Below are 27,320 nucleotides of genomic sequence, written 5' to 3' on the forward strand. Positions count from 1 at the left end.
TCAATAGTCCGGCTTCTCCTGAATGAGTTTTCTGTGGGTTTCTCTTATTTTATTCATTTTATTTATTAATTTTTTTTTTTTATATATTTTTATTTTTAATTATTTTATTTTATATATAACGATTCACAAACAATAAACAATACATACGAAATTGGTTAATCACAATTTGTTATGTTAAGATATTGTCCATCAATTATATGTGAACACAACATGCACAAATAAGTGAAAAAGAAAGTATAAATATATATTTTTTAATTGACAGGCTTAATTAAATTCTATTTATATTATGAAAGTTATAACAATAAATTATACTAACAGGTTATTACAAATTACTTTACATAACAAAATGGACTGTTCGATTTTATACATAGCGTCACAGTTCTCCCATAATTATTTAATTTATCTTTAAAGCTATCAATATTAGCATCACTTTCTACATAATAGGGAAATATCACGTACTACGAATACGGATAAAAATATTTGAAATGTTAGAATAATTTGTTGTATTTTCAAAATCAACAAAGATATTGTGGAGAAATGTCTTTATACTTAACTTTAAAAATATACATATAAAGAAACTACGTCACTAGAAAAACGCAACCTGATAATTGTGACGTCAAGATTCGTGACGATGTTCCATAAAAATTTGAATGGTTTGGAAAAAAGTTAAAAATGAACATGAATCGTGCAAATTAGGGGCGTGGCCAATGCCATGACCGTTTTTGCGAGAATTCAAAATTACAAATATAAAAATATTTTTTATGCTACTAATAAGTAGCAAAAAATCTTTTTTTTACTGGACTGTATTCCATAGACCTTTATTACTTTAAAAAAATGTAAAAAAAAACGTGATATTTTCCTATTATATAATCTTAACATACGTGAAATGCATTGAAGTGCCCCATTCACTGAGCAAATGTTGAAAATTGGGGCCACAGACGACAATCCCGCCAGATCCTCACAATAGTTAGGAAGTACACACCTATAGTAGTCAATATGAGCCATATACATATTAAGCTAGGCAAAAAATAAGCAAACTTAAACTTATAGACACAGGTAGATACTGTATCTTCGTAATCGTCCGAGAGAATTTATCTTCAACTAAACCGCCATAGGTACGGTACGGCTTCCGTATCTTCCGATTGTAATCGCCCCCGTGGATCTAATCAAGGACCATAAAGGATAGGATTAAATGTCCTGAGGAATGCTGGAATGTCAGTCTTATGGTCATTGATCCCAAAACGTGTTTAAATTCGATTTCAACTCTAGGGTTACCTGTAAAACTCAATACCCGATATAAATTCGTGTTAACTCTTTCAAATCCGAATTAATTCCTGCTGATATGAAAAAATATTTTTTATTCTGTACCTATGTACTCGAGTAATTATTTAAATATTTTATACTTAGAAACTATTCATGGTTTAACAACAGTATTTCAACTTCCTGGGGAGCTGTTAATATTGACATATATTTATTTTACCCTCTCTAAAATCTTCTTCATCTCTGTTGTTATATGTTATTCGTTGATTTTGAATTAATTCATTAAAAATACTCTGTCCGTACGGATAATTAATACAGTTTTGTGTGTGAAATAGAGCCGCCCTGTAAGAGTATTTTAAAACTGATGGCTACTCTCTGGAAAAATCCGTCCAGATATGTAAGTTCGCCTTGTAGGGTCGCGGTTGGAGCGTTCTCCTACCATGTTGAGGTCTCGGGTTCGATTCCTGGGAAGGTCAATATGAAATATTGATTAAAAACGTTGTTTATCTGGTATTATTAAAGGATTTTAAAATAAAATGTCCGTATTAGGCGCATGAAGCATGACAGAAAAGGCATTTTCGCGTGAGTTTTTTTACGTAAGTTTCTGCATTAATTTATCGTGACATTAAAAATTCATATTTGAAATTAAAATCACGGTATATTAGATAAATATTTACCTAACTATTCGTATAGATGTCGGCCTAGTGGTGTAGTGGTCTGTGCGTATGCTTACCGATTATGCAAGTGGTCTCGGGTTCGATTCCCGACATAGTTGACACGAAATATTGATTTAAAAATGTGTTTTTGCACTAGAATATTTCTTAGTCCCTGGACTAGTACCTGAAGCGTGAGACTAATCGTCTTTCCTTAATGTATGAACAAATATCTAGATACGCTGCGATTGGTGTACCAATACCGTGCCCTATGCACTATTGGGTACGGAAAGGGAATTATGAAAAATATAAATTATTACGTAAACATAAATTTTAATAACCATCTGGACAACACGCATAATAGTATACAAATCTATGCAATGTTTCGCAGCAGTCTCCTGTAGCTCAATCACAAATAATTATGCTTAAAAACATGCTAAGCATTTAAGCGATCACAATGAGCAATAATGAACATGCTTAAGTTATCGCAGTCATAAGTCAACGCGTGTGTAATCTCGAAGTCAACGGTCGTGTCTGTTTGTTTTTTGTTTTCCTCGTACAAAATACAGTTCATTGGCAAAAAATCAGCGTTTACCATAAAAAATAATACAATATATTGCATAAAGTAAGGAGTATCTAATACAAAAAAGTGAAAATTAAATTACAATTACTATGGCGACGGCTTTTCTTGACATTTGGCTTATCAACCGCTGGCTTAATCCAGTGAATAGCATAATGAATAATAAATAAATAAAAATAGCAGTTTTGGAATATTTTCCAGATTTACACTGGTGAAATTTAAATATGTGATTGCGCAGCAGGATTATATGTCGTGAAATGTAAATTTTTTGACATTTAATATTAGGTGTTCACGGATGTTTCATTGTGATCGCGAATACGATAAACAACCATGGCGAGAAATTGTTATCACGTAGTTTTTTAGCATGTCGATAGTCATTTGTGATTGAGCCACTGTAATGGTCTCTTGTTCTTTTTCAAATTTCCGACGCTTAATTTTATGCCATTGCATTTCTCAGTTAAAATATTTTTCAATTTTACTAAATCGCACTTGTTTTATTAATATTTTTGAAGTAACTGAAAATAACCTTGCTGTTTCTGACGTCACTTTTAATTTCATTTTCCGTCTTGTGTAACTACGGGGTCCGTCGTGGTTTTTACGTTGTGACATTAACCGGACTCTGAAGTGCCAACCCCGCGGCGCTCCACAATCTACCAACGCTCGTCTGAAGAAGTACTGACGGAAAGAAAGTGAAACTCATAAAATAACCGGTTACCACAGGTGCATTTACTCGTATGTGCTGTACGCCGAAAAACGCGGATGCGTTTAAGAAAGACAATTCGAAAAATTAGTTTTTTGTTTCGGCGATTACTTGGGATCGAATTTAATTTATTTTGAAAAATTCCGTTGGCGAAAAAAACGTTTATTTAAAGACAGCCCTATATGCATGGCCATACAAATATTCAATAAATTTAGAAAATTCATGGATTCTAGTTTCTCGTTTCCAATTATGATCTATTTCGATAATAACAGAAAGGAGCTAGATTGCAGCACGTCTTGCAGCTACATAGCGCATGGACGGTAAGTTTTCTAGCCTCTTTTACATTATGTTTTACTTTGACAATGAAGTTTAGTGTTTAAATGATAATAAAACATTTTATTATTATTAGACAATGAAAGGTCGGTAAGTGGTTATATACAAATATTTAATAACATTTAGATATTAAAACAAGTAATAAAAAAAATAGAAGATAGATTAAAACAAGTCTTGCAGCTATTGAGCGCACGGACTTGAAATTCTGGACCCCATTTGCAAAATTTAAGCATTTTATAGTTCATAACATTTACATAAAAACTTTGAAAAAATAATTGTGAGATTTCTATCTATGCTTCACCAACTCAATGGAGAATGCTAAGTTTGCGGTGTCAAGTAATATAATTGTATAGTAAAATCTCTTTTTGCAAGATTTAGAGACGGTTTGGAATTACGCTATTATTTAGGTAGGTAGATTTTTATGTATAATTTATGTTGGAATCAATTAATAATTTTTCATTTTTCACGGAGATTTCTAAGTTTTCTTCTAATACCCTCTAATGTATTAAATATTTTATTTTTTTAATACATTTTGACCATATCAAAAAGTGTTTTTATGAAAACTGTTTAGTTAATAAAATATAAAAATAACAAAAATCTATTTTGTCGGTTCTTTTGATAAAAACGAGAACGCAATGTAATTTCAATTACCCATTTCATCAATCAACTGGTTCGATTAATACATTTGTAATTATGATATACAAAAATCATTGATCAAGAATTATTTAGAGATATCCGATGGCATTCATATCACTTTCTTACGCATATATTATGAAATATTGTATGTGTATTTCTGCATATATATTATACTTTCACTCCAGAAAATAACTTATTATATTTCAATAATTAATATTGTAATTATGCTCTTTGACAAGCAAGTCCGAACTCACAAGTTAATTAAATTTTAATAAAATGTAACTATTTTTTTTTGTGTAAAATCACTAAATAAATTTAATCTCGCCGCCGGTTTCAAAACATGACTATTCCTTTGTCTAGGTTTAAAATAAACTTTATCATTTCTTGTATACCCACGAACTGGCCAGGCATTTGTGGGATTCTTTATTTTTTTAATGTTCTGTTTTACCTCCCATGTATTTTGTAAAAAAATAAATAAAACATAATAAAAAATAAAAACAGTAATAATGCACGACCCGCTCATAGAGACGCTATTTCGCTCTATTGCATCTAACAAAACCGTTACAAAATTTTTAGTTCGCTTTTTGGTTTAACAACAGACGCGTAACGGACGGTTTCGTCGCTGTGCTAGCAACTCTCGACCTGAGTAACTGCAACAGATTATTTTGCTGCTAACTGTAGCTACCTTCGTGATTAATAATCTAGAATGGTTTTTAGTTATTACTTTGAGATTTAAAATCTTGACAAAGGAACAGTCATGTTCTGAAACCGGTCGGCATAATCAATTTATTCAGTGATTTTACACAAATAATATATCATGGGTATACTGGCAAAAAACGTTAACTGGAAAATATGCGCATTTGACCTTATGATGCAGTTTTGTAAAGTTTTTAACGCTCTACAAACTGCCAAAATACACTAAGTAATATTAAATTTCATTTATCTGTAGTTTTAAAAATAAATTTAATTTTAAGTGGCATACCGAGTATTTTATTCAGGCTAAAAGCTTTAAATAACTAAATATTTACTTAAAATAAAATTAAGAAAAGGACAAATTAAAAACATGTTCTTAAATGAGCACTTTACATTTTACTATATTTAAATAAGATATAAAATAGTAAAATTGGAACAACTTAAATGCTTGGTTTCTGAATAGGGATTTAAAAGCTTTTTACCAGTATACCCACGATATTTAGTTACATTATTCAACATGGTAAATCACAAAGTCAGGGCTTTTAATATAAATTTTATTTAAATTTAAATACGTTTTTTCTTTGATTTAATTATTTTTTAGTAAACTTCCATATTCCATTCTAGAAAATATTTTCCATCTCTTGCAATAAATTTCAGCCATAGGCACTTCTTAAACTACTACGCACCTACGAATAAAAAATTGAATAAATAAAATGCTGCAATAATTATTTCTACTACGCAATTCAATGTTAGTTTACAATAATTATGCAAATGTCAGATTACTTTTCTAACACTTTCGAGTGGTTTGAAATGTAACATGTAAATTCGAAGTGCCGTAACATGTTACAAATTCATAGTAATTTTGCACTTATTATTCGGAATGTGACATTAATAGCAAATAATTGTACATCACAGCGGAATATTTTTAATAGGTACAAGTAATTTTCATAACAGGTGATACATTAGACATATCTGTGTATGGTTTATCTCACATTTATTTTAATATTAAATGATTTAATATGTCATAAACAGATATAGGTAAAGCAGCCTAAGTTTAGGCCATCACAGTACTCACACAGATGTAAAGCAGTGTTAAGCTAGGGTTTCCTAGGACAGCGGTGCCCGTATTTTAACGGCCGTAGTGAACGGTGATGCAGTGGACAGCCGTCGTAACGGTGACTAGAGTGTGGTTTTCTAGGAAAACGGTGTTATCAACACCATTTAACACCGTTTTCCTAGGAAACCACTCTCTAGTCGACGTTACGACGGCTGTCTACTGCATCACCGTTCACTACGGCCGTTAAAATACGGGCACCGCTGTCCTAGGAAACCCTAGCTTTACTTTTCTGTAACAATGTTTTTTTTTTTAAATGTATTTTTTAAGCCAATCAACAGGCTTATGAAAGCCCTAACAGATTGGCACTAATGAATATATACTATAAGAATATAAAATCCATTAAAATTTACAAAGGTATAATTATGGCATAATCTAGACAGACATTGTAAGTGTGTCATCGCGAATCAGAAGTGACAACACCGCTTGCTTCTTGAATGCTTACCTTTGCTGTAGGAACACATTGACAGTACCGTTTAATGAGGTATTGTTCTTTATTCTGAGGATCTTTGGCAGAGGGGAAAAGAATCCGATGTTGGTTTTATAATTTCCCACAGCAAAGACAGGATTGGTACGCAAGTTACGGCGAGGTACATTAAGGTAAATCTGAGCAAGAATAGCATGCGCATCTATATAGTTAGATATTAATTTGTGCAAGAATATCAAACCAGCCAAAATCCTTCTCAATTCTAAACAAAGGATATGAAAATACTCATAGTTAATTATAAAAGTATTTGATCCAATTCTAAATATAAACGATTTTTAAAATTTACTGATACATATTATTTTTAAAACGTGTTTTAAGTCCAACTTGTGGTATAGTAGTTAGCGCGTTTGGTTGTCGTGCATAAGGTTAACGTGAAATATTTATTCAGGGTGATTTTTCACAGCAATGTTTCGTGTTGGATACTTAATTTTCAAAAAAATAATGTGAAAAGTATTATAAAATTAACGGTGATTACTGAGACCCGAGCGGTTCGTAGCAATGCGTTTTTTTCCAGTGCCGCGTCGAAGTAAATGTATTACAAAAATTTATAATTATTACTATTTTTTATAATTTTACTGTGCCAATTTAATACATTAATTCCAAAAAAGACTAATTGCAACCATTATTATCTGCCAGTTTTTCAGAATTTTTATTTCTTAAGAATAAACCAAAAGTATTATTAATATCCGGTAATATCCGTAGTAAATCATTCAAAGGTTTACAAAAATATGTTAATTTCTAAATTATTCAGAAACTCGCCGTAAAAATCAAATTAATCAAATAGAAAACTGTGTGAAAATTGTTATTTCATTACTCATGTAGGTAATATGGGCGATACTTTCTCTCAATATATTCTGGGTCTTGGTCAGCACGCGGTACCTACATATTATATTATACTCCTCTTCAGACGTGCTGGAGAGGCTGACCTGAAGGTGTTATGGTGACCTTTCCACGATTATATTGAGGTCACCGATAGATTCTCATACACGGATTCAGAGGCTCGCAGCCATTCGGATATCCGGGCAGGCAACACGTAAAAAGGTCTTAACAGTCCAAAAATTTTATACTATCGGCATTTGCTTTGTGGAATAATATTTATAACCGGCGCGGCGATAGTGAACTTATCTTACACGACGCGATGAATGAACCGGGTATGGGACACCCATAACTAAAAACACAATATTTATCCCAAATAAGTAAGTATGCAAACAAACAAACAAACAAACAAACCATCATGCCGTTTCCCCGTAAGGGTAGGCAGAGAGGATAGAATGCCACAACACTCTATCTTTGCATACAGATCTCGCTTCCTCTACATTCATACATCTTATCATGCACGCGCGCCGATTATTCCAACTTTTGACATGTCCATCTTTAAAAGTATGCGATCTAGAAAAACTGGTAACATCTTAATTCCAAAATAAAGAACAACTACTGCACAACATCATTAAACTTGCGGAGGAATGTATTTTTATTAATGAAATGGACAAAGGAAACAAAAAGTGCAGTCAGAAATACAACATGTTTAAGAAAGAACCGAAAAGTTATATTTATAATTCTTTTTTATGTAGCACAGATTGAAAACACTGTTTGTTTATTTTGTTGTAATTTATATGTTTTACTAAAAATATTGTAATTAAAATACACAAATTACTGTAAGACGTCACTCCCTATTATGTACACAAGAATTGTTTTTTTCTTTTTCGTAACGGGATACGTTAATTTTAATATATTTATTAAATTTATATTTAAAAAATTTATTCAGTAGTAATAGTGTATGCTTATATTTTTGTGTCTATTCAGGTTTATTCAAACTTTAAAAAAAATATGAATATTAATTTAATATTTACTTAAAATGTATAATTTAAGTAAAACAATGTATGCATATGTACCACGAATCAAACCTTTTGTACCACAATTTGTAAATTTCTGTAATAAATACGTTAATATGTAACAATCAAAATTAATTAAAAAAACAAATAAATCGTGAGAATGAAAATATTTCCTTACTTAATTTTTTGTAAGCTCAAAATGTGATAGAATATTTTATAATGTAAGTACATAATATGTATGTAAAATAAATTGAAATAAAAAAATAAACAAAAGAAATGTTTTGAACAACAAACCTATTGTATTGTAGTTTACGCCTACGTCCTATATAAAGAAAGCAAAAGTGATTGTCGTAAGTAGCACACGCGGTTCCTCAAAAGGCATTTAAAATAGAAAATAATAAAATACTACCATAAAACCTAGCTAGTACCGAGCAATGGGTGTGTCAACAATGGCAAATAGTTGTGAATGCTTTTACACTTTCGATCGTGAGACGCCATTTAAAAATAAAAGAAATGCGATGAGTTGATTGAAAGATATTTTGTAAATAATCGCCATTTCTGATTCCGGTAAATGATAATGTCGGCGCTCGACGTGACAATCGATAATAAATCTTTTTTATTACAATGCAATTAAAAGATATCGATACATTTTATGTTATTTATATCTTTGGAAAGCCAAAAGGGAGTATACAGGACGTATTATTCACAGGTTGAAGCAATCTCTTCCAACCTTTGCTCATTGCAAAATATAAAGAAAATAATACTAACATTGACGTTAGAGTTACCATTATTATTTATTATTTAACACTTTATATACATATACAATTTATATACGTATAAGGGCGAGCACATTGCCTAACGGCAATTTCTTCCTACCTACCCAAACCGTTCAGTTTGAGAAAATTACAAGTACATGGACATATTGAATCTTACAGTTTTTTACAAAATTAAAAACAAAGATTAACAAAATAAAAATATACAAAAAATACCACTATACTATGAAGAGAGGAGAGGGGATGGGAAGGAAACTACAAGGATAAAGGAACAAATTAAATATTTAGATAGTGACATTTCAATCTTGACTTAAATGGAAATTAAGAAGGGGCAATCGAGCAGTTACTACTGTGAAAGAGGAGGCAAGAAAATTAGAGCGATGAAAGGGTATTAAAAGGGATAGTCTGTGTTGTGATAGAGGTTGGAAGAGCTCTCTCAGATAAACAAGTGAAGTGTGATTATTCAAAATATTGTGAAGAAGTGATAGGATGTGAATGTTTCTTATATTTGGCCCAAAAATCATCATTATTAAAGTAAAGTACACAGTAAAGTTCTGTGTCTGAAATATGTAAAACCAGAACCCTGGACGAGTGCTTTCGAATCGATGGCTGCTCTTAGATAAAAAATCTGAATAAAGAAACTGAGTGGAGACAAATCCGTCTCGTTTTGTACTGGTTGACGTGTTCGCCTACCTCTCTTGAGGTTCTGGGTTTGATTAATGGCAGGGTGGATGAGGAATATTGAATTTAAAGGGTTTTTTAAGGGCAATATTTAATTTTTCCTCTACTGGCCCATGAGTAGAGCTAGGAATTTTAGGTTTTAAACATAAAATGTTTCGTAACCAGCTGATTTTTTCCACATGTGTTCTAGATGTGGTACATAATCATTACTCAAAACTCCCCACCCCTCCCCGGCTTGCGTCTTGAGAAATTTCATTATACAGGTGTCCGGTGGTATATTACATACTTAAAACCGTTATAACTTTTGAACGCAAGCAGCTAGAATAATTTAGAGTACAGCGTTTTAATCATAAAGTTACGTAGTTATTTATTACAAAAATATATTCGTTGGAAGAGCGCCGTTGTTTCGCTATCGAAGACGCTTGACTCACGCACAGAAGGTGTTTGATTCCCGTTGAGAACACAAAAAGGTAACTTATTTTTCTCAAGCCTAGGTGTTCTGTGTTGCAATTCACCGCTGTAATTAGGCCATCTGGCCTGTTGTGGTATAAACAAATTTAAGAAAGCTGTGTTAGTTAAAAATATGAAAACAGTTTACTTTTTAAGAATTGGCAATGAGCCCATACAGTTAAAACACTAAAGTTTGACAATTTTGACAGCTAATGCATTTGACGTGCAATGCGCTCATAAAAAACGGAACAAAACATCAAATTACATTATCATATTAACAGTCAATGTATTTTTTATTACGAAACCTCCACAGATACAATTCATTATCCATGTTAATTAAACCAAATATTTTTTTAATTAATTAATCCTACAATTGCGCTTACCAATATTACAATGAGTTTGCATTGTTTTCCCTATTAATGATATAAATAGATCCATCTTGTCTTCAAATAATAGCACTTTTCACATGAAAAATGAAACTATTGTAAACTTTGACACAATGCACTCCGCGGTATCTTGTAAATCTAGCAATGTTTGCACAAATGTCTGTTTTATTGTGAAATTGCTAGGAAATAGTGTAGCCACTTATTTTTCTTTATGCATAAATATGTGTTACCAACTAAAAAAAAACGTGCTAGCAACGGGTCAATCGGGTAAAATCGGGTTGTGGTCCTGTGGCTAGTGTCTCAGACTCACGGACCGAAGGTCCGTGGTTCGAATCCCACTCAACCCCAACTCGATTCCATTTTCTAATAGTGAGTTATTTGCAACTCGTTGCAAACGTGATATTTTTCCTATTCTATAGAATTGGATAGCTTCTTAAAAAAAATACCAAGCTTTGTTTTTACTCTCCTGTAAACCTTGCAATATGTAGATTAGATGGGATTGTAGCTGAGAGCGAAGTACTTGAATAAACATTATCAGATTGCTAACACTGGAACGCCTTTTCAGTTGGCAAACTTGATTCGAACCTAACTTCATTCTATACAACAGTTCTATATAACACTTGAAAGGAGGTCTTCTTCTTCTTGCGGTGCCTTGTCAGGTCCCCCGGACGTTGGCTATCACTACAGCGAAAACATCTCGGTCCTGCGCTACTCTTGTATTACGCAGCCAGAACAACTGCTTATTGGATATACTCGCCATAGTGATTCCTGGGAAAAGATGACCAGAGTGGTTTCCCGTTGCCTTCTCTGGTGGATTTTTCTGTCGGGGTTACCTTCCCTTAGCTGGATAGTTCTGGTTTTAGAAAGTAGATCACTCGCTGCTTTTCTTCTCGATCTTTCGTCTCGTCTGCGAGCAAGGCCTTTAGCCAGTTTTGGCTAGGTACAGGAATTGTGAATTCCTTTTGATAAAACTATAAAGTGATATAATATGTAACTTCTAGTAATAACAATTTCAAATCTAATCCATGTTAATCTTTACAATCCGCGCTCAAAAATCAATATCCTATAGTATACGGGGGACTGTCGATAAAACCTGTTGACAATAGGGAAATATCACTTATTTTTTTCTTTTACATTTTTAAAGTAATAAAGGTCCATAAAATTTTGTCCAGTAAAAAAAAACTTATTTTCTAATTATTAGTAGCATAAAAAAAAATTTAAACTTGTAATTTTGTATTTCCCCAAAAACGGTCATTCCATTGGCCACGTCCCTAATACGTCACGATTCATATTTATTTGTTCCTGACCATTCAAATTTGCTTAGAACATGGTCACGAATCTTGACGACACAACTATCAAGGCCAAAAATGTCACGTTTTTCTAGCGACGTATTTAAAAAAAAATCTTTTTAAAGTTTATATATGAAAAAATTTCTCCACAATATCCATATTGATTTTGAAAATACAATTAATTATTCTTAATCCATTTTATGTATTTTTATCGGTATTCGTAGTATGTGATATTTTCCTAATAAAAAAAACATAACTGGACTAATTTGTGATTAATAATAATAGTAGTTTATTTATCTCCTACATGTTCTTGGTAATATATTTCTCTGGATTATGTTTACTTTGCCTAAATAGGTACAACCCGTTTAAGGCAGACATTTTTATGTATATAGCAAAATAAACAAATCATGACTACCTAATAGTGAATTTATTATGCTGTCCATACAATTTAATTATCATTTTCAATTGTATCTTAATTATACAATAAAATAAAAATTTGATATATTTGAAGAAAACTGTTCAATTTATCTGTTTAAAAGTGTGCGATTCGGTTAACTTTTAAATCCCGCTGGGTCAAAAAAATGCGTGCGTGGCGGTGGTGGGTCATATTAGATCCACTTTTTAAAAGTTTTCTCTTAGGCATTTTCTGTAGTTTTTTCAATATTATTTAATAATCAAAATGTTCTCTGGTTTAATAAGAAGACCTGTCGTAGAAATTTGTTCGAGTTTTAGAAATTTTGTTAAATTATATTCCAAAATATCCGAGCGCACAGAAATGACTTTACACATGATCAATATTTTTTAATACTTCCGGGTCTAATCGGACCCATCTCCGGAAGGTATAAATTAAGCTGAGACTATACTGTCTATACGCCAGGGGCGAACCGTGTATAGAAGCGATTATGCGCAGCTTACCATTATATTTGACTAACCATAATAACGTTTTACTGTAACTTTATTCAAAGAAAAACAACTAAATAATTCATATTTATTTTCAATCATTTCCACCGCTTGTATTTTTATCTTAGTATAAATATTTATATTCATAAAGCGCTCCCAGCGCCTGCGGCGAGCCAAGAAAATAGCTGATTATTCCAGCTTAATTTTTCATACAAATAAGTATGCTATATTTTGAATGTCTTGACCCCAGTGTGGGTTTTTACTCCTAGATTAAACTTGCAGATTACACAAATTATTTGAAGATTCTTGATTTGGAAAACATTATTTCAAACATTATTTCTTAAGGGATATTTTTCTTTGAGATGGTACTTTTGACATAAGACCATAATTACTTTCATGCGTCATATTGTAGGACATATGGCGCTTGTTTATACCACTATTAATTTTTAGAACAATTCGGCCAGTTGACATTTCAATTGAATACCTAATATCGTCTGAATTCATAGTGAATTTTTTTACTGATTTTTTAATGAGTTATGAATCAAAGTAATCTATAATATATCTATATAATATAATATATCACGAAGTTACCTAGTTTGAGTTGATTTCACAGATGAAGGTTGTTGAATCACACAACACCACAGAAAAATATCAATTTATAGTATATATTACTTACATTATATTATGTACCTTCTATGTAGGTACAAATTTATGATTTTTTTTTTTGCTTACCTGTAAATAAAATTACCATTCGCCACTGCTATTCGCGTAATCTGCAAGTGCAAAAGCACTACAATTTAATGATCAGATATTATGTTTGGAAGCACTGATGCACGATAATCGTAATCACTAATCACAGGTTCCCGATTTATGCCGGAAAATGAACCAATTCTTCAGTAGCCGGTCCGGTGAACAGTTCAGTTTCATGTAATCACTGGCCGGAAAGAATCTACTTAAAGTATTAGCTACATAATAAGATGTATATAGGCAGAAAAGGTTCTTTTTATGGTCCAGTAATTTGATATCACATAGTCAATTAATTTAGTTTACGCAACTTGTGAATATCGGATCAGATCAGATCTAGGTACTCGGTAGAACTCTAATTCCATCCGTACAACGCATCCATAAAACCCATTCCATAGATGTAGGTTCTGCAGTGCTGATGGTGAAACACCTTTACATATTTTTTGTGAATGTGATGTGATTTTTATGAATGTGATTAAATACAAAAATAGAACACCTTTATCCTCGATGGATGCACATCGTGGCACCTCATTAGGACTTATACCAGAAAATTATTCAGTTTTGATAGTGTGTCAAGAATTTAGCTACCTCAAATGACAATTAAAGGGTATACAGAACGGGCTAATTGCAATTATTTTTCAGGATATATTTATGTCATTTTTCCTCCTGAATTAGTTCTAAAGAACTAACTTAAAACTTTAAAAATCTATCATCTTGTCGTACACATTGAAGGTAATAAAAAAGTGGTCGTGGCTGGAAAAAACGAGATCATTTTTGTATGTTCAAGAAAGGAGTTTAAAAAAAAAAGTAGACATATTTCTTAGTTTTTTCTGGGATTGTATATAAAAAAAATTGACATTTATTGAAAGCATTTTTATTAAATACGTTAACCCAGTGTCCACAAATATGTTTTTTTTTCCTTTTGCACTCCTGTGAAATTCTTTATTTGTTAATGAACGGTTTTACCGTGTACCCACCCTTTAATTGTTATTAAGTATAGCTTTTATTTATAAAAAATAAGGCGATGTACGTTAGAGCCTAGGAATTTCGGCTATTGACCTTTATAGTAGGTATAATCAACGTCGTAGCTAGGATCATGAGCGCCCCTGGCAAGATTTGATTTTGCGCCCGCCAGGACATAATATCTAGGAAAAGAAAGAGAAAATAAAGCTGTGGGTCTGCAAAGTTCAGCCCCTAAGGCCCGACTGGCCAGCCCCTAGCTACGACGCTGAGTATAATTTTCTATAAATTTATATGTAAAAACGTTTCGAAGAAAGGTTTTTCTAAAAATTGGTCCATTATAACTTACCTATTCACACCGGCGCAGCGGTGCTATTCTGAAAAACGCTTTTTCTACGGCCGTGAGAGCGTTTGAAATATCACCCCAGGGATGGTATTCTCAACGCAAAAGCGCTCGTAGAAAACGCATTTTTAACGCGTATTTACGTACTAAATACACGCTAACAGAGCGATCTCTTCGCCTGTTCCGTTCAGAATACCAGCCCAGGTGGTAGAAGGTAAGGTGCTGCGTAATACGCTGCATGTGCCAGTTCAAGAAAAAAAACATTAAAAAAAAAAAAGTTTTGTCCTTGCAGACACCTCCCGAAAGACAATAGGGAAATATCACATACTACGAACACCGATAAAAACATATGAAATGGATTAAAAATAATTAATCGTATTTTCAATATCAATATGGATATTGTAAAATTAAATAAATAAAAATTGTGAAGAAATGTTTTCATACATAAATGTAAAAAAGAAATTCAATAAAAATACGTTGCCAGAAAAACGCAACGTGTTCGGCCTTGGTTGTTGTGACGTCAAGATTCGTGATAATGTTCCAAAACAAGTATCAATGGCCAGGAACAAATAAACACGACTCGTAAGGTATTAGGGGCGTGGCCAATGGAACAACCGTTTTTGCGGGAATCTAAAATAACAAATTTAAAAATATTTTTTATTCTACTAATAATTAGCAAAACTTTTTTTTTACTGACAGTATTTCATAGGTCCTTATTACTTAAAAAATATTTTTAAAATCCCTATTTCATTTAGTATTCTAAAACTTTTTTATTTTGATTTATTTTGATTATATTTTTTGTTTTTTTTTTACAATATACATAAGAGGTAAAACAGATTATTCAAAAAATAAAGGATAATTACATAGCAATGAAATACATATTAACAGTAAAAATAGTAAACAAAAATCCCACAAAGGCATAGCCTGTTCGTGGGTATACAAGAAATGTTTATGAATTTTTTTCTCCTATAATAAATTGACATTTTAATATAAGAAAGAAAAATTGAAATATTCTGTAAAATATTAGAAGGTACATATTTACTTAATTTCATTATCATGATCATTTCCTTATCCGCACTCAGTTGCATTGGTACTGCAATTGCAGCGTATTTGGATCATTTTTGTTACACTGGAAATAAGGTGATCAGTTTTACGCTACAGGTGCTAGTCCAGGGACAATCATATATTGCAGTGTAGAAACACATTTGAAACCAATAATTTACGTCCATTCTGCAAGGAATCGAACCTAGAACCGAATTTTCGGGAATTTTACCTGAGAGCAGTATTCTTTTCGCCCGGACATAGAATGTAATAATAATTAACATATAGCAACAGAGATGAAGAACATTTAAGAGAAGGTAATATAGAAGTCCAGGCATCTACAGGGCTTATGACCTGTCAATGGCTGGTTTAAGTGGCCACTTTACATACTGTGTAACATTCACCATTCTGCCTATATTTGAACATCTATACTCCTTCAATTCTTTCATCTGTTGATGTTTGTGAAGTTAAAGAGCTGAAACCTTTATTTATGCAGGTGACATTCATCTAATTGAATTATTCCACCTACATACTGGGCAACGCCTGAAAATATTATTTTTTCAATTTTTATACTTCTTCATGGACCAGGTAATTTATCAACAATATTTTGAGTTTGTCCAAATTTTTGTAGACAAGGTCTGGATTCAACTCCCTGGGGAGCTGTTTATATTAACATATTACAACAGAGATGAAGAACATTTAAGAGAAGGTAATATAGAAACTCAAAATATTGTTGTAATAATAATGTTTACTATTACGTATTTTAATATTGTTTATAGAGAACTTCAGACAACCTCGTTTGAGTATTAATTACCACAGAAATCGAGGTTAATCACCGCAAACTCTAAGAACAATGAAAATATTAGTACGAGTCGGCCAGTATTATAGGAAAATTTTCACATCGATCACTTTATTCTTTTTCCGATATTAAAATTAATAACTAACATTGCGTAATTTTTAGCATTTTAAAGAGCGTCTGAATAGTTTTTCAATCAAATTCAATGTTATTAATGAAATCAACAAAAATAAACTAATATTTCACGTCGGAGTGTACCGTGTCAATTTAATGAGGAAGTTCAGTGCTACGGAAATTGAAAATAAAAAAATGTTTTCTTACACGCGGTAAAAATTAAAGCATTAAATTCTGTGCCTCCCGTGATAAGTGATATAAGTAAAAAATCAACACTTAACAGGAGAACAAAAACAAGATTTAAAAAATTCCAGTTCGTGAACTAAGTGGGCTAGGCTACACACAAGTACCTTCTTTTGTAGATAAAAACATTCGCTTTCACAGTGCAATTTAATTTTATGGTTAATATTATAGTTTTAAAGTAATTCATGAAAAATCTGTAAGGTGTATCTTCTTTTATTTCAATATGTTTTATAATTACGTGATAAATGATACAAGTACAGTTAATTTTACATTTTCAACTTCAATATATTTGCACACTTACATCATTTAGCACATCTTATTCTTCATACAATTTTTTTGATTTGGTTTGAGTTTTAGATACGATTCAATTTATATTCGTTAGTACATCAAAATCGATTTTTGTAAAATGATGTAAGTCGAGATATTAGTTATTATTATTAGTTATCACAAATTAGGCATACATTTAGATTTGGATGTGTTTGTACATATTTAGTTGTACCCTAATCATTATTGAGAAAAATCGGTTCAGTGTGATATAACTCTAAATATGTCAATATTCACGTTAAATATACTGAAAAATATAATATAATAATACCGCTCTTATACCACGATGCACGAAAAACAATGACAGGTTTTACAACTTGACATATATCTAAATTCATTATTTTTTTGCCAAAATCCTAGCAGTTATATCATTTTGCACTAAACTATCTCTGAAATTATAGCAGATAAAAGAACGAGAGTTAGACCAAAAAATCGCAATTTTTTTTCTGATAATTTCTTTGTAAAAATCACAAAAAGGGACAACGCGACTTAAATCATTTATCACAGGAGGCACAGAATTGTACCCCGAAGATTCCCTAAAATGCATGAAAACATTAATAAAAACGGTTTTATTAAAAAATTAACTACTTCGAATGACGTCATAAGTTCTTCTAAATCAGCCAATGATAGGATTGAGTGTTGTGATAGATTTCCGGTTCCCGGGAAGCCAACCCTCCAATCAGGACAACTCGTTAAAGAGAACTAGTGACGTCACACGCGGAGTAATTAAAAAAATACGAAACCTTAAAAGAATCGTAGCGATGACAACACGATACACAAAAATAGTTTTTTTTTGTTTATTTTGGTAGTCTATTAACAAATAAAAAAAATAAAAAGAAGCATTAAACTTCTTTAGTATACGTCATTGTAATATTAGAGATAGACGACCGAATAATCCAAGTGTGCATATACACTATTATATAAGCATCTGTCAACGGGATTTCTACACAATTCAACTTGTGTAATACGTGGATTAAATAAACGTTAAGGCGTTTTATTAAATGAGCGAATTTATTATTGCCTGAAATGCATAACGCGTCCTCAGTAGGGCTGCCATCGTCCAGGATTTGTCTGGATTGGCCTGGATTGTCTAGGAATATGGTATTTTCACAAATCGGGAATAACGATGAAAATAAAACAAATATTTATAGCGAACTTTTTCGATTCTAGTGATATAACTATCGACGTATAAAAGGTTTAAAAACGAATAGATACAAAACGTCTTGCTGTTGGCGTCACATCACTTTGATTTCACGCGTTATGCCCACTGAGTGCGCTTCTAATAAGCATTGCATACAAGCACGGTAGCGAAATACGTGCCGTTTGATGATGACGATATCCGAGAAAGGTCCTCTATATCATTTTCCAAACTCGCAGAAAAAGGAGCAGTAAAAGTAGTGGAGGTAAATTGAACTAAAACCGCGGATAATGAAATAAAGAGTATCTCGTTTATTAATTTTCTTTTTAGTATGAGCGATGCTTTACATCATAAAAGGAGCCTCATCCTCGGGAGACCTCTGGTTAAACCTGAGGATGTTAAAGAGCTCGAACCGTACCCAATAGCCGGATACTTGACGGATCTGGGCTTGGAGGGGGAGATGTAGCAAAATTCTCGCTTTCCACACGGTAACCAGGTTCTTTAAAGACCTGGGCTATTCACGGCAACCCGTCACAATAGATATTCACAGGTTGCAGTGACGTCAGGAGCTTGCATAGCACTGACCCCCACCACTAAGAATGAGCGAAACCGATACACGATTTTTTAAACGGTTTTCGAGCATGTGGAGGGAGTGCTTTCATGTGCCTTTTATCCCATAGGACACGGAATTTAATTCAAAATATGCGTATTTTAGAAAATTTACTAGTCTCAGAAAGCTATTAACCATTATCTATAAGAGTAAATCATCAGACTCGTATAATGTAAATAGCCCATACTGTTTTATATAACCTAAAATGGTTTTCATTCATATTAAATAATTATTGCTTTGTTTACAGCATTTAACTGACATCAACCCTTTATCCCTGTTCGCATTTTTTTCTTGTTCAATTATATTAAAAAGTTGGAGCCATTATGCCATTTTTTACTAAACAGAAATTATGAAGATCATATGACCTGCCGTCAGATGACATTATTAGTTCAAGATATATAAAAATTAACATCCATTCTTTATATCCTGTACCTACCCTTAATAGAATATGTATTTCAGTTTTGGGCAATTCGTCCATGTCGTCCATAAATTGTCTCAGAAAAAGTTGGCAACCCTAGTCCTCAGACATGGAGTAATGCGGAAGATGATTGTCGTTTCCGACTAAGAAAATAAATAAATATATGTCTATGTGTGTACAGCAAAGAGTTATTACGTAAAATACACGCAAGGAGAAATCTCTACAGACCAGTCGATGGAAAGCTTTTTCTGTTAAATAACTCAACTGACCCAATAAATTAAAAACTACTGACGTTCAGACAGTTATTGAAAAAAAACAGATTGATAAATAAGTACAGAATGATGAGAATATTTTGGCGAAAATAAAATTGAAGCTAAGAGATTCTTCTGTACAAAAATATAAAATATTTTGAGTTTGACCAAATGTTTGTAGACAAAAGACTGTTTTTCACCCTCCCCCCCTCTCTATTAAGAAAAACACATTTCAACAGAGATGGAGAACATTTTAGGTAACGAAATATGGAAGTATAGGCATTTACAGGGCTTACGCTAGTTTAAGGGGCCACACAAAAATGTCACTGTCTAAATATTTAAATTGTTCCTTTATCCTTTTTCTTTCCTTCTTATCCCCTATCCTCTCTTCATAGTGTAGTGTTAATTTTAATATTTTTTATTTTGTTAATCTTTGTTTTTAATTTTTGTATAAAATTGTAAGATTCAATATATTCATGTACTTGTAATTTTCTCAAACTGAACGGTTTGGGTAGGTAGGAAGATATTTTCACTTTTTTTTGATACCTAGGTACTTGCTTGTGATTAAATTCCAAAACTAAAATTAGTTTATATTCAAATTTTAAATTTAAGTAGGTACTTGTTTATGGTTAAATTCCAAAACATAAAATAAATATTTTTTCAAATATAGCATTCTTTTTGCAAACGTCAAACTCCGTTGTACTATTAATCTGTGAAACTCCGGTCGTCTCACCAACAAAGAGGTATACTTATGTAGGAATACGATTTTTAAAAATGTATTGAAATTAATATTATTTTAGTGTTACCAAAAATCCAATAAAAAGAAATAAATGGGAATTCATAAGGAATTTAAGGAAAGAATCTGATTGAGATCCACAAAAAACAAATGATGTTTGTAAACATTCGAAAACGAACTTTTTTATGCACAAAAAAACAACATCTTTCCATTTTTTTGCAAATGCATTCTCCTCAAATGCAACCCTGGTAGATCGATGAATAAAACATTTATGCTCCTAACTTCTTTTTTACAAATTCGATTAAAGATTTTAATATTTACAAACACGCACGGCGCAAAGATCTATATTTCTCTGAAAACCGCACGTAAATCTGTTAAGCCGTTTAGGAGGAGTATGGTGACATCACACATACAGAGGAATTATATATATATATATATAAAGATTGTATATGGTTATAAAGTGTTAAATGAAGAAAAAAACATATCAAAATTTAAAATAATGGTCAAGACATATGTGATAAACAATTTATAAATTAAATATATTTGCAATGTTATTATTAGAACACACATAACAATATGTATGATATGTGTGCCCTACTTTAAGATTTAAATAAATAAATCACAATCAACAGATGGAAGAATTGTAGGAATGTGGATATTTCAACATCGGCAGAATGGTGAATGTTACACAGGTGTAAAGTGCCCTTTAACATTCAGGACTACTTTTCCCGTTCCTCAGAAAATTCTTAAGAATAACCTTCTTATTCTCCATACTCCTCTTGTCTCATTAAAATATAGGCAAAACTCATATTTATGACGAACTCTTAATAATTTTAATGTAATAATAAAATAATTAAACATGGATTTATTTGCGAATAATCATAATGACGTGTGGCGTTTGCTTTCGAAATAACTTGTAATGTTTTTTTCTTTTGGATTTAGATCATTGTTTATTTTATATTTGAGAATATATTTTAACTTATTGTGGTGCTCCTTGTGAAAACCTGTAATTGGCTTATTTGTTTTGTTTTTTGTATTATACAAGGTGTTATTTAAACCCTGTCACATCCGAAACCACGATGATCAGTATTAGCAAGAAGACATATTGGCACATTAAAATATTTTTTTAGAATGATTAAAATTTAAAACATAAAAGCAAATGGTTGCTTACTTCTGCAGGGGTGAAACGAAGAGGGGAAAGGGGGAAGTCTGACACTGCGCCGCGCTCCCCTCACTTTTCCCCTGCAGAAGTAAGCAACCATTTGTTTTTTAAAATATTTTATTTTTAAAAAAAATCTTTGTTATAAATATTTTTTTAATGCTATCATGTTTTCTTGCCCATACTGATCATCGTGGTTTCGGATGTGCCAGGGTTTAAATAATACCCTGTATAAATGTAGCTGTTGGTTATCTGAATAAATAATAAATATAAAAATAAAGTAAAATATGATTGAATTTCTTATTGTGTTTAATATTTTGTTCTAATTAATTAATAAATTATTATTGTGTGAGTTTAAGTATGTAGGTAGGTATATTATACGTGTTTAATTTATACATATGTAATGAATAAAATGAATAAATAGTCGGCCTCGTGGTGTAATGGTCAGCGCGTTTGCCTACCATGCAAGAGGTCTCGGGTTCGATTCCCGACATGGTTCATTTGAAATATTTATTTAAAAGGGTGTTTTCACACTAGAATATTTCATAGTCCCTGGATTGGTACCTGAAGCGTAAGACTGATCACCTTACCTTCACGTAACAAAATTGATCGAGATATGCTGCGATTGGTGTACCATTCCAGTACCCTATGCACCATTAGGTGCGGAAAAGGAAAGATGATGAAATATGTTAGATAGTGTTTTTAGTACAATATAAATTAGGATAGGAACCACTTAAAATAATAACCTTAAGTGTGAAGTTTTTTTAAAAAATGGTTGTTAATTACGTGTTTTTATTTTATTTTCAGATGTCACCCACGGCGCGGTTGGGAGGCGCCACTACAATGTGGAGCATCATTACCTTCGTCTTACTCGTGGGCTTGGCTGAAGCCAGCGAATCCTGGTCGAGGCAACTTACCGAAGAAAACAGCGACTGGATTCCTCTACAGACTTCTACAGTAAACAAGAGGCAAGCGCAAGCGAGGGTCCTGAATCTGCCATCACCCTTTCAACCGAACTTCTACCCCGGAGAGACTTTTCAACAAGACTACATTCCACAAGAGGCTTCCAGACAACTGTTCTTGCAGCCAGCTCCGGAGCAACAAGGCTTCATCAATCAGCCAAACTCTCTCAATCAGCCTATCCAGCTGACTCTTCGTGGTAGATTCAATCCATCTATACAAGGATTCATTCCTCGAGCCCAAGACTATAATAACGAATTCCACCAGAGCATCCAGGAGCAGTTTCAACAACCGACTGCGCAAAACATCAACAACCAGTTCTACAGCAGGGTAAATAATGAACAAATAAAGGAAATCAACTCTTTCCCGCCTCTGCAACAAAATACGGTCAAACAAGAAACTCCGAGATACGTAGACGGGTATAAAGTAGAAAATGTCTCAGGTCTATTTTTAGGCTCTAATGTCGAAAAGCCTTCTCTGCCAAGCTTGAGAGAAAAGATTGTGGAAAGTTTAGTAGTTCCATCTAGCCCCCCAGTTATGTCAGATAGATCTTCTACAGGCATGCCGAGACCTTCAACAACTTCCGCGACTACTGTTGAAAAAGAAGAGGTTCAACTTCTATATGTCCCCTTGGAGACCCTCCGAAACAAGAAGTTCGACGTGAAAGAATTCTTAAAAAGTTCACAAAAACAAAACAATTTAGTGGATTCTGTGGGATCTCCGGTTCAAATAAATCAACTGTTTGCACCTACTACATCGAGTTACACGAGGCAGCAGAATCAATTGAAGAATATTCAGCAAGATCTTTTGCAGCAAGCTTTAAACACTCAAAACTTGCAAGGATCGTTTCAAAATCAATACCAGAGACAAGGAAAATATCAACAAACTTCTTCACCGACAGCTCTTCCATTCAGCCAGACTTACCCAACACCATCAATCACGACTCCGCGATCAAAGAAGCTTAAAGCGCATCAGCCTCCTTTAGCGGTATTTACAGTACAGAAGGGACAAAATAGCCCCAAATTAACTGATGTTTTATCAACGCTTAAAGAGTACAAGAGTATTTCTGTTTTAGATACAATTATTCCAGATGCTCCCGACGTATTTATTGGCCCATCTAATTTGAGGGCGCCGGGAAAATATTTCAAGTTTGAGCTCCCCTACTTATCCAGTATTGACGGAAATAGAATTCAGCGTAAGGTGATGCAGTTGCCATTCTTTGTTGCGCCGTTGAGTTATAAAGCTCCCGAAGGTTTCGCTAAAATTCCGTTCCCAGCACCACATGTAGGATCAGTTATAGTTAATCCGTTCATGGTCGATTCTGCAAGCACTCTTCAAACCACGGGCACTCCTGGTTCTTATTCTTCTTTCTCATACAATCCTACTACAGAGCCCTTCCGAAGCACAGTTCGAGAGCCGATTTCGACAGACATCAATTCATTCAACTTTTTCCCTTCAGTGACCCCGAGACCGACTAACCTACAGCAAACTACGCAGTCTGAGCTTAACTCTAATTTCGGTTTTGATAAACCACAATTTAATCAATACAGGCCCCAGCAATCGACTAGAAAACCGGAACCAAATATTATTAGTTCAGTGTTCCCTCCGCAAAATGCATTCTTCTCAACATCAGCAAGACCATCTGTGAGCTACTTTAGCTTCCCAGGACCAGAAATCAGTACCATTCCTACAACCAAACCACCAAATCAGTTATCTTATGAAAACAAAGGTCATTACATTACTAACGCTGCTGTGGATCTTTCCACACCTGTAAAATACACCACGTCAAATAGAGACATAACAACGCAACAACAAACATCGCCTCTTCCTCCATCATCTCCGAAATATGAATCCCAAAATTTATACAACTTAAATCAAGGATTTTCATTGAAAAATCCTTATGAACCCAATGATTTCAGAACAAGTATTCGAGGAAATGAAATTAGACATTACAATAATAACAATAACTTTAGACAACCGACAATCACTGATCAACATCTTTTCAATGCTTTTGCTGAACCGGAACAAAAATATCCTAATTCTAATACACAGCGACCAAGTGATGGAGTTTCTTCGATCAGTGATTACTCTCCCAGGCCTTATATTACTGAAACATTCCCCAAAGCGATTAAAGAAACAAAAGCGCCCCAATTTTATGAATCATCATCACCGGGACAGTATGACACTTACAGGACTAGACAAAAAGATTCATTTTCACAAGTTAGCCAATATTCTAGTCCCGCAGTTGAAGATGACTTTGTTGATGTCACCCAAGAAAATCAGTATGGAACAGAAGTACCTACTACCATAAAACTAACAACTTCTACTACAACTACAACGACCACAACAACAACTCAAGCCCCGACAACTACTCAATCTACAATCAGACGCAGACCAATTCATTCTAGAGGACGGCCAAGGCAAACTACCCCAAAACCTGATGATGACGATGTAACAACTGTTAAGAGTACTACTAGGAGAACTCCGATTCGAGAGCGTAAACCTAATACTTTCCGTACAAGATTGGAAAACTCACGGACAACTTCTACTACTACCGAATCCAGTGCAGAGACAACAGGTGCATATGAATCTTCAAGAAAAACATCGAGAGATCAAACAAAATCAAACTATCCGCCAAGACAGTATAATCGTGCCAAAGTTCAAGGTTCAGAAGTCAAAACAACAACCGAATCTCCTGAAAAGGCAACGACAGCAAGCAGAAACACTAGAATTAGAATGAGAGGGAGAGGACACTTTAAGGCTACGGAAGGAAATGATTACATTCCTAAAAAGAAAGTAAAAACTGAAGAAGATAATATTGCCTACCAGAGAGACGTATTACATCAAAATTATCCTGTTACTTTTTCTGAAAGAAGGACCACATTGGAAGTGCATACGACTACACCAATGCCAAGAAGTACCAGTGAAAAAGACAACATTCGGATCTACGAAACGACAAGCAATACTCAAAGGCCCTATTCTATTCAAGAATTAGCATCATCCGAAGCACCTTTTGTTTATCAGAATGAAGCAGTTTTCCAAGCAGAACCCGAGCAGTACATTACGAAGCCGGAATTGTATGTTGAAATAAATGGAAATAAGCCAAGCACAGCATCGACTAGTCACTTTTCAACAGAACAGGATAGATCAACGCAAAGGATACAACTAAGCTCTAGCCCTCACTATGAAGAAGTAACTCATCCTGAAATTACTGAAGAAAATACAGAATCCGTAACCCAGACAGTGGCTTTAGAAATCACCAAAGAAGATGTTCACAAAATTTCAGCATCAACGGCTGCATATTCTCCCGAGATAGCAGTTACAGAAGAGCCAACTCCCAAATTCCGAAGCAAATTGCGTCAGCGTCCAAAATTACTACAAACATTGAACAAACAAAATGAAGAAGAAAATCAATCCATTTATTCAGATTCACTAATAAGTAAAAAAGCTGAAGAAGTTTCAGAAAATGGATTTGGAATATCTAAAAAACCATCTGCAATAAATCCTAGTACATACAGACCACATTTTAGTAATCGTCGAACAACTATGAGAATCGAGGAAATAGAAGAAGAATTAAAATCAAAGAGGACACAATTGAGAGCCGATTCTCGTCCTACCACATCAAAACACCCGGTATATGTTCCGGAATCAACTTCTGCGATTCCACCGTCAGAAAATAGTGATGAATATACTTCCACAACGAAAAGGAATCATTTCATTAGGAGGAGACCAATTAGACCAACTGCTTCTGCCGCCATTGAATCTTCAACCGCAAGTCAATCTACTACTGCAAAACCAGCAAATAAAAGAGTAAGAGTACGTGGACACACACGCGCAAGAACTACCACGGAAAAGATTGAAATTAGTAGTACAGGCAATGAAGAAGAATCACAGTCGTTTAGTTCTCCAGATGAACCAATTTCAACAAGGAGGACAGTCCAACAAAAATACGTAAGGGGGAGACAACCTGCTCAGAGACATTTTAGAAGACCCGCCCCTATATTGGAGAGAAACCAAAATACTGCGGAACATGATGAAGACCAAGAAACATATGATTCCATCCACAGGCCAAAATTTGTTGAATTTAATACAGACAGTTCAAAAAATGATTACCTATACAATCCTGATAGTGGGAAAGTAGAAAATCAATGGTCACCAAAACTTTCCTTCAATTCTTTCCGGCCTGTATTCACTCCCAATGTGATCCCTAATATTATCAAACCTGAAGACTTTGAATATGGTACTAAAGTCAATTCAGAAGAACCTGATATCATTACTGCGGGAAACCCATACGAAGATGTTCTAATCTCGGTTACCCCTGCAAGTAATAATTTAAATAAAGTAACAAATACTAATGCGCCTTCTAAAACAGATCTGCGTAAAGAGAAAAGTTCAAAGATATCCGAAGCTACATCAACATTTGAAAGTGTCTTAGAAGAAGTGATGAGAAATTTGGAAGAGCAAGATGAAAATGAATACAATAAGGATTATGTAGCAGTCATGAAGCACGAGGGTGGAGAGATTGGCGAAATTCCCCCTGAATCAACCGCAGAAAAAAATGTTTATTCTAAAGACCTCTCAGATATAAATATGGACACAGAAATAAGAAAAATTACTATGGCTGATATTCCACCAACAGCGCCAACAACCTTTGCAGACCGTTCTTTCAAAACTACTCCAGAAGTCACAGAGGTATATTCAATTACAAACATTATA

At 33.4% G+C, this 27,320-nt stretch overlaps 1 protein-coding gene across 2 annotated transcripts in view; it reads left to right on the plus strand.

The window, feature by feature from the left end:
- The window catches only part of LOC148280121 (uncharacterized), a 153,891-nt gene that overhangs the window by 124,743 nt on the left and 1,828 nt on the right, over positions 1-27,320 (plus strand). The window contains exons 1-2 of one of the 2 annotated variants that reach the window (XM_088228913.1): positions 20,439-20,492; positions 22,452-27,296. In XM_088228913.1, the coding sequence (XP_088085039.1) occupies positions 22,452-27,296 (4,845 nt within the window). In that variant the 5' untranslated portion in view covers positions 20,439-20,492. Of the gene's footprint in view, positions 1-20,438; positions 20,493-22,451; positions 27,297-27,320 lie in introns of those variants that run through there. The other variant, XM_088228912.1, reaches the window with a different exon arrangement.

The sequence above is a fragment of the Micrasema longulum genome, unplaced genomic scaffold, assembly GCF_059751315.1.
Source record: "Micrasema longulum isolate JH-2025_06_02 unplaced genomic scaffold, ASM5975131v1 h1tg000614l, whole genome shotgun sequence".
Taxonomy (NCBI): domain Eukaryota; kingdom Metazoa; phylum Arthropoda; class Insecta; order Trichoptera; family Brachycentridae; genus Micrasema; species Micrasema longulum.